Genomic DNA, 13,835 nt, shown 5'->3' with positions numbered 1-13,835 from the left:
AATTTAAGATCTATTGGAGTGTATATGCAAACACACATCTCCACCGAGTTTCGAAGGTTTCTTCTTTTGGCAGAAACGTGCCAGAATAGTAGAATTGCTCTTCGTCAGGATGCGAAGACCTTCGGCCCGAAGCATTGGTTTGTCAGTCCCACTGCTCTCTCCTACGCACCCTACCGTGAGATCCGCATCCAACGGCGCTGCTGTATCGCGTAGGTGCGCCGCCTAGGGGCAGGGCGGTCTAGGGTCTCCCGGGCCGCCGCCATGCCCTCCCTTCCCTCCCAATATAAGCCGCTCGCCGCAAATCTAAACTAATCACAGGGCACCACCACACAACACCACGCTCACCGATCACATCGATCGCCTCCCGTTCTCGTCCCCTTCCCCCGTCCCCTCCGTCTCGCCGGGAATGCAGAGCGATGAGGCGGCGACCAGGCACTGACGTCGCCGTCCAGCGCAAGCTGCGCGTCGGCCGCACCTGCCACCGGAAGCACGTCGAGGACGGGTAGAGTGGCCGGATCTCTGCTCCTACAGTTCGATTGCCAGGTAGATTGTCTTCAACACCGATTTCTTGGGAGAGGGAAGGGGGGCGAATCGAGAGATCGGGAATGGCGGGTTCGGCGGAGGGGAAGAAGGGCGGGGTGCTGCAGGGGCGCTACGAGATGGGCCGCGTGCTCGGCCACGGCAACTTCGGGCGGGTGCACATCGCGCGGGACCTGAGGACCGGGCGGGCCGTGGCGGTCAAGGTGGTTGCCAAGGACAAGGTGGTGCGCGCCGGCATGGTGGAGCAGATCAAGCGGGAGATCGCCGTCATGAAGCGGGTCTCCCACCCCAACATCGTCGAGCTCCACGAGGTCATGGCCACGCGCTCCAAGATCTACCTCGCCCTCGAGCTCGTCCGCGGCGGGGAGCTCTTCTCGCGGATCGAGCGCTCCGGCCGCGTCACGGAGGACGTCGCGCGCCGCTACTTCCGCCAGCTCATCTCCGCCGTCGACTTCTGCCATGCCCGCGGCGTCTACCACCGCGACCTCAAGCCGGAGAACCTGCTCCTCGACGAGGCGGGGAACCTCAAGGTCGTCGATTTCGGCCTCAGCGCGCTCGCCGACCACGCCCGCGCCGACGGGCTTCTCCACACCCTCTGCGGCACGCCGGGCTATGCTGCGCCGGAGGTGCTCCGTGACAAGGGCTACGACGGCGCAAAGGCCGACCTCTGGTCCTGCGGCGTCATCCTCTACGTGCTCCTCGCCGGATCCCTCCCGTTCCCGGACGACAACGTTGTTACCATGTACAAGAAGGCGCAGCGCGGTGACTACCGATGCCCGCCGTGGTTCTCGACGGATGCGCGCAGGCTCATTCCCAAACTGCTCGACCCCGACCCCGACACCCGCATCACCGTCGCGCAGCTCGTGGAGACGCCGTGGTTCAAGAAGGCGTCCATCGCCAAGCCCCTAAGTCTTGAGCCGCCAGCATGCGTGAAGGATGCCGCCGACAAGGACGAACCCGAGGCGCTGAACGCGTTCCATCTGATATCCCTCTCCGAGGGATTCGACCTCTCGCCACTGTTCGAGGGCCACCCGGCAAGCCGGCGGCGGGAGGGCGGCATGCGGTTCGCGACGCGGGAGCCAGCACGGGGCGTGGTCTCCCGTCTCGAGGAGGTCGCTGCGCGTGGAGGCGGGCGGATGCGGGTGACCAAGAGCAGCCCGGGGGGCGTGCGCCTGGAGGGCGCGGAACGCGGCGGGCGCAAGGGCCGGCTCGCCGTGGCCGCCGAGATATTCAGCGTGGCTCCTTCGGTGCTCGTGGTCGACGTCAAGAAGGACGGCGGCGACACCCTCGAGTACCTCTCGTTCTGCTGTGACGAGCTCCGGCCAGCCCTCCAGGACATTGTCTGGGCTGCCGACCCTCCGGCGTCTGTCGCCATCGCCGTCTGACGCTGCAGTACCATGTTTCTTTTCTGTTGTTCTTGATTCGGTAGTGACGGGAGTGAAGTAAGCAGCATGTTTATGTTAGTCTGGTCAGTGCGAAGAAGAAGAATCAGCTCTGCCTTCCCTGAAGGATTTCATTTTGTTGCATAATTGTATTGTTTTTGTTACATCTGAATATCATGTGTGTGTCAAAGCTTGCCTGCATGATTGCTGTTCCTTATGCGATTGTTTGACAGTGTGGATTAACATAAGAGGTTTTCGCTCAATTCTGTTGAGTGACTGTGTCAGTGTATTGTGTTTTACAAATGCTTTGTATAGAAAGCACTTCTCATATATAAGCAAGACATCTATAACAAACTAACAATATATAGAATATATACATCTGCTAAAAAGAAGAAGAATATATACATGAATGTGGTTTCCGCTTGTGAGCTCAAATGCTCCCGCGTGAACAGTCCCATGAATAGTAAAATAAAAAATAGTAAAAACCAATGACTTCTTTGTTTGCCATAAAAATAGAGAATTGTCAAAATTTGTACTACAAAATTTCATGGAGAAAAACATTCTTAAATGCTCTAGCAAAAAAAAAATCAATGATTGAAAAAAACTGTTTTTGAAAGCATTTTTTCCCAGAACACTAGAGATGTTTTTTCTTCATGAAATTTATAAGTGTGTATATGCAGACAGTTCATCTATCTTTTTGTTACCAAAATAATTAGATTTGTCTTTTTTACTATTCTTTACTTCCTCCGTCCCAAAATTCTTGTCTTAGATTCTATTAGATACGGATGTATCTAATATTAAAACGTGACTTCATACATCCGTATTTAGACAAATTTAAGACAAAAATTTTGGGACGGAGGGAGTATTATTTTACGGTTCATCGCAGGTGCATTTGAGCTCGCAAGTAGAAGAACACTTTTGCATGAATATGCCGAATTCTTTTACAAAGCAAAGCAGAGGTCAAGATAAAACCGTTGTTGGGGACCTTGATATTTCACAAATACCAAAGCAACATGACATATTTACTTGGAATGCAAATTCGCTCGCTAGCCCGAATCTTCTGTCTGGCTAATTTTTGTTCTAGAAGAATGAAACAAACTTCAAATATATCTTCTTGATCCTTGGGGCAATTCTTCCTGTTCTACTTCTCTACATCGAGTGTCTCTGCATGGTCATACAGCAGAGAAAATTTCTTCTACTGTTTTGAATCCTAATCCTATGGACGTCTTGTTTCTAGAGGCACAATTCAAATATAGAAATGCTGCCATACTTAGGTGGAAGTCGAGACCATCCAAATATAGGCACTATCAGTTAAATCTGATACATATTGAACATGGCAGCAATTAAAACTAGATAGGAACGACTAATAAATTCTAATATTGTGAAAAAAAAATCCTTCACATGAAGTTTATCCAACAAACTAACAATTGCTTATTGCAAAATAGACATAACCTCAAATATAAATGCAAACAATGATTTAATCTACAGTTCACGTACTTCGCACAGAAGGACATGAGTAACAATGACATATCTACTAAGCTACTAAGGGCATCTCCATTGTGGACCCACAAATGGCACCGCATATGTTCGTTTTTATGTCCGAACGTGGTCCTCGGACGTGATGTGGGAGCTGGCCATTCAATGCTATTTACAAATTAATATGGTTGGGGGAAGAGAGAGTAGAGTAATGTCTTGCAAGTGCGCGGGGTTTCGTTGTAGCTTTTTCGAGTAAGATTATCGATCGCATATGGAGCACATGAATCAATTTTTTTTGTCTCTTGAAGGGTTTAAATAGATATGCCTGCAAGTTGAGAGAAATCCAAAGTAGTAGTGACATGGTGGAAATGGTGTAGTGAGCATAAAAGTAAATTACTGAAACTAAATTTAGTAACAAGGGTTGTAATCAACGGTGATGAAATCAACAATACTAAAGGGTTCTCGGGGAGTCTGGATTCCCCATTAGCGTGCGTCTATAGTGGTGCCTAAACACAATGTTACGTCGGATTCCTAAGCCACTTTGCATATTTTATTTGTGGGTAGAGCCGGTACAGATACATGCATACACGCGACAGACCCGTTTCACATACGCCACCATCGTTATTCCCCACTCCGGTTACCAAAATGTGATAAATGGGAAAAATGTCCCGTGGACGCATCCTATAAATGGCCTTCTGCTGCAACGATACGGAAAGAAGGGAAATAGTCCCTGTCACATACCTACCTTTTCAACCAGCCGGTTCGCCAGCAGTAATAACCTTCCGTCCAAAGTTGGCATATGTTGGATGGTCAACTCCACTCAACGTCAAGAAGACTGTTAACATAAACATGCAAAGACAATATTAAATCCTAATACCAATCGGTCTATTACACACCAGGATTCATCCATATCCCCGAGAACAAGGGAAACTACTCACACATGGAGGCAACAAGCATCATAAAGGTGTGGATGGTAAACATGAATAAATTACACATGTAACACACAAGTAGATCCACTAGGTATGTTACAATGAGATGGATGTGGATGATGATGATGATGACAACAGAGATGATGATGATGATGGTGGTGGAGATGATGTTGTAGCCCCCTTGTAGTTGGTGATGAAGATAACGATCTCCTCCTTGCCAATTCCTCCTTCGGATGATCTCCGAAGGCTAGGGTTTTGCCTTCTGGACAAGTTTCTAGTGTCTTCGTGTGTCCGATCTCTAATCCGATTCCATGGGTGGAAATAGTGGACGAGGCGGCTCCCCTGGCACATCATACGACAGCCCATACGAGCGGGCACACTCGTATGGTAGGCCATCTTTGGTTCTAGAGCTGCCGCAGACGCTCCTCCTTCACCCCATTTGCTTTATTATTTTATGGTAGTTGATTATCACATTGAATAACGTGATTCCACCATAATTCCTGGGATTTCTTCCAAAAGAACTTATTTGTTTCAAAAGGCGTTTCCTGAGGAATAACGAAAAAAAGTAGTGCGCGAACAGGGTAAAATTCCACAAAGCCTATCATGCAGGTAGAAAATTATTAACATAATTATCACATAAACTGAACTCATCATAGAGGGGGGCCATGCATGTGGTGGGATATTATGCTCTGGTGTCCGGTTGGAGGAGAGAGAGAAGAGGGGGACCATGCATGTGAGGAGAGAGAAATGAGAGGAGGCCAGACTAAGGGTTTTTATTGGTAAAGTGCATGTGCAAACTCCCGCAAAGCTCCCCCACTTTGCTTGATCATGCATGACCCATCACATGTGGCCAATGCGAGCTCGTCTGTGGATAAGGCAGCGCTTGCAGTTGACGGGTCAATTCCTTTAGTGCGCACATCTCGTTAGGTCCCAAATGTCAGCGATGGAGGGCCGAAGAGAACTGTCGTATCCGGGGTGGTGTTAGAAAAAAAAGGTGCCCTAGTCTTATCGCATCTCGGATGCATAGCATGCCACATCATCTCAATTCGGGACAAATCGGCTTACTGTTCAGGGAGCACCATGATAACCTACCGTACATGGGTTATCATTGCTACATCTTGAGCTTGCGTTGGTTTTCCCCGAAGAGGAAGGGATGATGCAGCAGAGTAGCGTAAGTATTTCCCTTAGTTTTTGAGAACCAAGGTATCGATCCAGTAGGAGGCCACGCTCAAGTCCCTCGTACCTGCACAAAACGATAGCTACTCGCAACCAACGCGATTAGGGGTTGTCAATCCCTTCACGGTCACTTACGAGAGTGAGATCTGATAGATATAATATTTTTGGTATTTTTGGTATTTTTGGTGTAGAGATGCAAAGTAAAAAGTAAAAGCAAAGTAAAAAAGAAAAGCAAGATTAAACTGATGGAGATTAATATGATGAGAATAGACCCGAGGGCCATAGGTTTCACTAGTGGCTTCTCTCAAGAGCATAAGTATTCTACGGTGGGTGAACAAATTACTATTGAGCAATTGACAGAATTGAGCATAGTTATGAGAATATCTAGGCATGATCATGTATATAGGCTTCACGTCCGTGACAAGTAGACCGAAACGATTCTGCATCTACTACTATTACTCCACTCATCGACCGCTATCCAGCATGCATCTAGAGTATTAAGTTAAAAACAGAGTAACGCCTTAAGCAAGATGACATGATGTAGAGAGATAAATTCATGCAATATGAAATAAACCCCATCTTGTTATCCTCGATGGCAACGATGCAATACGTGCCTTGCTGCCCCTTCTGTCACTGGGAAAGGACACCGCAAGATCGAACCCAAAGCTAAGCACTTCTCCCATGGCAAGAACTACCAATCTAGTTGGCCAAACCAAATGGATAATTCGAAGAGACTTGCAAAGATAACCAATCATACATAAAAGAATTCAGAGAAGATTCAAATATTATTCATAGATAGACTTGATCATAAACCCACAATTCATCGGTCTCAACAAACACACCGCAAAAAGAAGATTACATCGAATAGATCTCCACAAGAGAGGGGGAGAACTTTGTATTGAGATCCAAAAAGAGAGAAGAAGCCATCTAGCTACTAACTATGGACCCGAAGGTCTGAGGTAAACTACTCACACTTCATCGGAGAGGCTATGATGATGTAGAAGCCCTCCGTGATGACGGCCCTCTCCGGCGGAGCTCCGGAACAGGCCCCAAGATGGGATCTCATGGATACAGAAAGTTGCGGCGGTGGAATTAGGTTTTTGGCTCCTGTTCTGATCGTTTGGGGGTACGTAGGTATATATAGGAGGAAGGAGTACATCGGTGGAGCTCCGAGGGGCCCACGAGGCAGGGGGCGCACCCTAGGGGGGCGCCCCCCACCCTCGTGACCGCCTCTCTGATGCCTTGGCGTAGGGTCCAAGTCTCCTGAATCACGTTTGGTGAGAAAATCACGTTCCCGAAGGTTTCATTCCGTTTGGGCTCCGTTTGATATTCCGTTTCTTCGAAACACTGAAATAGGCAAAAAAAACAACAATTCTGGGATGGGCCTCCGGTTAATAGGTTAGTCCCAAAAATAATATAAAAGTGGAAAATAAAGCCCAAATATAGTCCAAAACAGTAGATAATATAGCATGGAGCAATCAAAAATTATAGATACGTTGGAGACGTATCAGGCATCCCCAAGCTTAATTCCTGCTCATCCTCGAGTAGGTAAATGATAAAAAGAGAATTTTTGATGCAGAGTGTTACTTGGCATAATTTCAATGCAAATCTTCTTAATTGTGATATGAATATTCAGATTCGAAATATTCAAGACAATAGTTCATATTGACATAAAAATAATAATACTTCAAGCATACTAACAAAGCAATTATGTCTTCTCAAAATAACATGGCCAAAGAAAGTTATCCCTACAAAATCATATAGTCTGGCTATGCTCTATCTTCACCACACAAAGTATTTAAATCATGCACAACCCCGATGACAAGCCAAGCAATTGTTTCATACTCTAACTTTTTCAAAACTTTTTCAATCTTCACGCAATACATGAACGTGAGCCATGGATATAGCACTATAGGTGGAATAGAATGGTGGTTGTGGAGAAGACAAAAAGGAGAAGATAGTCTCACATCAACTAGGCGTATCAACGGGCTATGGAGATGCCCATCAATAGATATCAATGTGAGTGAGTAGGGATTGCCATGCAACGGATGCACTATAGCTATAAGTATATGAAAGCTCAAAAAGAAACTAAGTGGGTGTGCATCCAACTCGCTTGCTCATGAAGACCTAGGGCAATTTGAGGAAGCCCATCATTGGAATATACAAGCCAAGTTCTATAATGTAAAATTCCCACTAGTATATGAAAGTGATAACATGAGAGACTCTCTACTATGAAGATCATGGTGCTACTTTGAAGCACAAGTGTGGTAAGAGGATAGTAACATTGCCCCTTCTCTCTTTTTCTCTTATTTTTTATTTTTTTATTTGGGCCTTTTCTTTTTTTATGGCCTCTTTTTATTTGGGCTTCTTTGGCCTCTTTTTTTTTTATTTTTCGTCCGGAGTCTCATCCCGACTTGTGAGGGAATCATAGTCTCCATCATCCTTTCCTCACAGGGACAATGCTCTAATAATGATGATCATCACACTTTTATTTTTCTTACAACTCAACAATTACAACTCGATACTTAGAACAAAATATGACTCTATATGAATGCATCCGGCGGTGTACCGGGATATGCAGTATGACAATGATGGAGTGTGTCATAATAAATGGAACGGTGGAAAGTTGCATGGCAATATATCTCGGAATGGCTATGGAAATGCCATAATAGGTAGGTATGGTGGCTGTTTTGAGGAAGGTATATGGTAAGTGTATGATACCGACGAAAGGTGCGCGGTATTAGAGAGGCTAGCAAAGGTGGAAGGGTGAGAGTGCGTATAATCCATGGACTCAACATTAGTCATAAAGAACTCATATACTTGTTGCAAAAATCTAGAAGTTATCAAAGCAAAGTATTACGCGCATGCTCCTAGGGGGATAGATTGGTAGGAAAAGACCATCGCTCGTCCCCGACCGCCACTCATAAGGAAGACAATCAATAAATAAATCATGCTCCGACTTCATCACATAACGGTTCACCATACGTGCATGCTACGGGAATCACAAACTTTAACGCAAGTATTCTTTAAATTCACAACTACTCAACTAGCATGACTTTAATATTATCACCTCCATATCTCAAAACAATTATCATGCTTCAATCTTTTCTTAGTATTCAACACACTCAAAAGAAAGTTTCACAAATCTTGAATACCAAGCATATTATTATTAAGCAAATTACCATGCTATTAAGAGACTCTCAATATAATTTAAGTGAAGCATGAGAGATCAATAGTTTCTTTAAAAAATCCACCACCATGCTCTAAAAGATCTAAGTGAAGCACATAGAGCAAAATTATAACGCTCAAAAGATATAACTGAAGCACATAGAGCAAAACTACATAGCTCAAAAGATATAAGTGAAGCACATAGAGCAAATCTACTTAGCTCAAAAATATATAAGTGAAGCACATAGAGTATTCTATCAAATTTTACTTCATGTATGCCTTTCTCAAAAGGTGTGTACAGAAAGGATGATTGTGGCATACTAAAACACAAAGACACAAATAATACAAGACGCTCCAAGCAAAACACATATCATGTTTGTGAATAAAAATATAGCTCCAAGTAAATTACCGATGGAAGTGGACGAAAGAGGGGATGCCTTCCGGGGCATCCCCAAGCTTTGACTTTTTGGTGTCCTTGGATTATCTTGGGGGTTCCATGGGCATCCCCAATCTTAGGCTCTTTCCACTCCTTGTTCCATAATCCATCACAAGAATTCACCCAAAACTTGAAAACTTCACAACACAAAACTTAAAGTAGAAGACTCGTGAGCTCCGTTAGCGAAAGAAAACAAAAGACCATTTCAAGGTACTGTAATAAAATCATTCTTTATTTATATTGTTGTTAAACCTACTGTATTCCAACTTTTCTATGGATTATAAACTATTTTACTAACCATAGATTCATCAAAATAAGCAAACAACACACGAAAAACAGAATCTGTCAAAAACAGAACAGTCTGTAGTAATCTGTAGCTAGCGCAAGATCTGGAACCCCAAAAATTCTAAAATAAATTGCTGGACGTGAGGAATTTATCTATTAATCATCTGAAAAAATAATTAACTAAATATCACTCTTCAAATAAAAATGACAGCAGTTCTGGTGAGCGCTAAAGTTTCTGTTTTTTACAGCAAGTTCAACAAGACTTTCCCCAAGTCTTCCCAACGGTTCTACTTGGCACAAACACTAATTAAACATAAAAAACACAACCAAAACAGAGGCTAAATAATTTATTTATTACTAAGCATGAGCAAAAAGCAAGGAATAAAAATAAAATTGGGTTGCCTCCCAACAAGCGCTATCGTTTAACACCCCTAGCTAGGCATAAAGCGAGGATAGATCTACGTATTGCCATCTTTGGTTTTAGAGAAAAAGAGAGAAAACTTGTTATCTATGGAATTAATCTTTCTATTTTGACAGAGTACATGTCCATTAATGGTAGAAGAAAGATTAAGAATGTTGCAGAAATTGGCATCTAGGCTAGCTTTTATCTCTTTAATAGATTCGTTTTGGTAAGAAAGCAAGAGAGATGTGATTTCAGTTTTCTCATTAATGGGGTACCCAAATATAGTTTTCATCCTCTCATAGGTATCTATGGGGTCCCCTTCAAGAAAACCCCCCTCGAAAATAGAATCTAAAACTTGTTTGAACGAAGCGGGTAGCCCAACATAAAAGCTTTTTAAGTAAACCTCAATTTGATATTGGGGTACATAGCTAGCCCGGATCCTTAACAGCCTATCCCGAGCATCTTTCAAAGATTAATCAAGTAAATAATGAAAAATTCCGGAATCATATTTATCAAAATTACTAAGGTTCTCATTGATAACTCCGGCAAGTTGTTCTATATCATTCAGATTTACGAGTTTAGATAAGATAGCAGGATTGTCTAAAGCACTAGAACTTGGGAGAGAACCCCCAACTCTTTTTGGTTCTGACATGGCGAGGGAAAAGAGGCAAACAGAAAAAGAGAGGGAGGAGGAGATTGGGAAAGAGAGGGCGAATAAAACAACAAGGGTGAAGTGGGGGAGAGGAAAACGAGAGGCAAATGGCAAATAATGTAATGCAAGAGATAGGGATTGTGATGGGTACTTGGTATTTTGACTTTTTGCGTAGACTCCCTGGCAACGGCGCCAGAAATGGCTCGTTGTCGAGAGTCAAATCTTGACTTGCGCGACCCTCCCCGGCAACGGCGCCAAAAATCCTTCTTGCTACGTCTTGAGCTTGCGTTGGTTTTCCCCGAAGAGGAAGGGATGATGCAGCAGAGTAGCATAAGTATTTCCCTCAGTTTTTGAGAACCAAGGTATCAATCCAGTAGGAGGCCACGCTCAAGTCCCTCGTACCTGCACAAAACGATAGCTACTCGCAACCAACGCGATTAGGGGTTGTCAATCCCTTCACGGTCACTTACGAGAGTGAGATCTGATAGATATAATATTTTTGGTATTTTTGGTATAGAGATGCAAAGTAAAAAGTAAAAGCAAAGTAAAAAGCAAAGCAAGACTAAAGTGATGGAGATTAATATGATGAGAATAGACCCGGGGGCCATAGGTTTCACTAGTGGCTTCTCTCAAGAGCATAAGTATTCTATGGTGGGTGAACAAATTACTGTTGAGCAATTGACAGAATTGAGCATAGTTATGAGAATATCTAGGCATGATCATGTATATAGGCATCACATCTGTGACAAGTAGACCGAAACGATTCTGCATCTACTACTATTACTCCACTCATCGACCGCTATCCAGCATGCATCTAGAGTATTAAGTTAAAAACAGAGTAACGCCTTAAGCAAGATGACATGATGTAGAGAGATAAATTCATGCAATATGAAATAAACCCCATCTTGTTATCCTCGATGGCAACGATGCAATACGTGCCTTGCTGCCCCTTCTGTCACTGGGAAAGGACACCGCAAGATCGAACCCAAAGCTAAGCACTTCTCCCATGGCAAGAACTACCAATCTAGTTGGCCAAACCAAATGGATAATTCGAAGAGACTTGCAAAGATAACCAATCATACATAAAAGAATTCAGAGAAGATTCAAATATTATTCATAGATAGACTTGATCATAAACCCACAATTCATCGGTCTCAACAAACACACCGCAAAAAGAAGATTACATCGAATAGATCTCCACAAGAGAGGGGGAGAACTTTGTATTGAGATCCAAAAAGAGAGAAGAAGCCATCTAGCTACTAACTATGGACCCGAAGGTCTGAGGTAAACTACTCACACTTCATCGGAGAGGCTATGATGATGTAGAAGCCCTCCGTGATGACGGCCCTCTCCGGTGGAGCTCCGGAACATGCCCCAAGATGGGATCTCATGGATACAGAAAGTTGCGGCGGTGGAATTAGGTTTTTGGCTCCTGTTCTGATCGTTTTGGGGTACGTAGGTATATATAGGAGAAAGGAGTACGTCGGTGGAGCTCCGAGGGGCCCACAAGGCAGGGGGCGCGCCCTAGGGGGCCGCCCCCCACCCTCGTGACCGCCTCTCTGATGCCTTGGCGTAGGGTCCAAGTCTCCTGGATCACGTTCGGTGAGAAAATCACGTTCCCGAAGGTTTCATTCCGTTTGGACTCCGTTTGATATTCCGTTTCTTCCAAACACTGAAATAGGCAAAAAACATCAATTCTGGGCTGGGCCTCCAGTTAATAGGTTAGTCCCAAAAATAATATAAAAGTGGAAAATAAAGCCCAATATAGTCCAAAATAGTAGATAATATAGCATGGAGCAATCAAAAATTATAGATACGTTGGAGACGTATCAATCATTGGTCCCTAAGCGCAACCATTAATGAGCATGTTTGTCCTTGGCCCCTGTAGAGAGCTTAGAAAACCTCTGACCCAGCCTTTGACTCTTTACCATCCGTTGAATCCCTCTCGCAAATGTTCACTTGAAGGATCATGGAACTCAGGAGATCTATTTACCTAGGGGGTATAATCATCCCAAGGCTTCCTCGGGTTCCCTGTGCTTTGATGCTCGGGAAGCCCGAGCTCTAATGTCTTCATCTCCTGGATCCTAAGATGTCTAACCAAGTCCATCTTCAGCTAGCGCAGGATACCCTGTATGCTTCCACGCTGATAGTAGCCCTCGGTTATGCGACCTAGCGACATTTTCATAGTGAATGTGGCTGGTGGGAGGGCCTTTCTCCATGATGGCTAGTTACAGAATGCCAACCCACTGTTATAGAAACATAGGCATCTCTCTGGCTCTCGCGTGCCATGGAAGCGGATCATCGTGCCCGTCCACCGCTTGCACAACGGAGGCGTCGCCTTGATCCATGCATCATAGTGAAGCCACTGCATGGCGGCCCCGCGAGGACATTGGGAGTCGGTCTCAACTTTTAATCTTGATGCAACTATCCCTTCATCTAGGTTATAAGGAGGCCTTGAGACCATGTGAGACCCCTCACACATTTTTATTCTCCCGGCCCTGAGTTGCTTGATCCTGTCCCCATGACTTGATTCCTTTCTTGTGGCCATCAGGTTCCTCCTCAAGCTTCTCTGATGTCCCCTTTCGTAGGTGATTCCGTCGAGCATCATTGGACAACATGCTAGGCGTGCTCTTCTCAACAGGTGGCGCTGATGCCTCCCCCCTCCCCATTAGTGGTTGAGGCTTCACAACTTTATGTCCATCCATCCTGAATTATTTGTGGAGGTGGAGGCCAGTGAGACTATCTATGGCTGGAGAGGATGGTGTGTGTCAGTGTCAAAACCAGCGGATCTCGGGTAGGGGGTCCCGAACTGTGCGTGTAAGGCGGATGGTAACAGGAGGCAGGGGGCACGATGTTTTACCCAGGTTCGGGCCCTCTTGATGGAGGTAAAACCCTACGTCTTGCTTGATTAATATTGATGATATGGGTAGTACAAGAGTTGATCTACCACGAGATCGGAGAGGCTAAACCCTAGAAGCTAGCCTATGGTATGATTGTCGTTGTCCTACGGACTAAACCCTCCAGTTTATATAGACACCGGAGAGGGTTAGGGTTACACAAGGTCGGTTACAAAGGAGGGGATATCCATATCCGTACTGCCTAGCTTGCCTTCCATGCCAAGTAGAGTCCTATCCGGACACGGGACGAAGACCCCCTAATCCAGGACTCCCTCAGTGTGGCTCCATGATGTAGCATATTCGTGGAGCAGGGCAACACGTGAGCCACAAACAGCGCACACTCGTGTCCAAGCTTGCCCCTACCAGAGCGCTTCTTGGTCCAGGTGATGGACATGTTCCAAGTGAGAGTAGAGCTCCTGGCTTTGTGGATCATTATCGAATCCACCATGGAGGAGCGCACTAGCATGGGATCGCCGGAGGCCCCGCTCTCT

At 45.0% G+C, this 13,835-nt stretch overlaps 1 protein-coding gene across 1 annotated transcript; it reads left to right on the top strand.

Moving 5' to 3' along the window:
- Positions 1-284: 284 nt before the first annotated feature.
- On the top strand, positions 285-2,126 carry LOC125553658 (CBL-interacting protein kinase 6-like). Its single transcript, XM_048717412.2, has one exon. The coding sequence runs from the start codon at positions 606-608 to the stop codon at positions 1,923-1,925; it is 1,320 nt and encodes a 439-aa protein (XP_048573369.2). The 5' UTR covers positions 285-605; the 3' UTR covers positions 1,926-2,126.
- The last annotated feature ends 11,709 nt before the right edge of the window (positions 2,127-13,835 follow it).

Source organism: Triticum urartu, chromosome 4A (assembly GCF_056163025.1).
Source record: "Triticum urartu cultivar PI428250 chromosome 4A, HENAU_Tu73, whole genome shotgun sequence".
In the NCBI taxonomy this organism is placed as follows: Eukaryota; Viridiplantae; Streptophyta; class Magnoliopsida; order Poales; family Poaceae; genus Triticum; species Triticum urartu.
The sequence above is the reverse complement of the archived record's forward strand: the minus strand, read 5'-3'. Positions and strand labels throughout refer to the sequence as shown.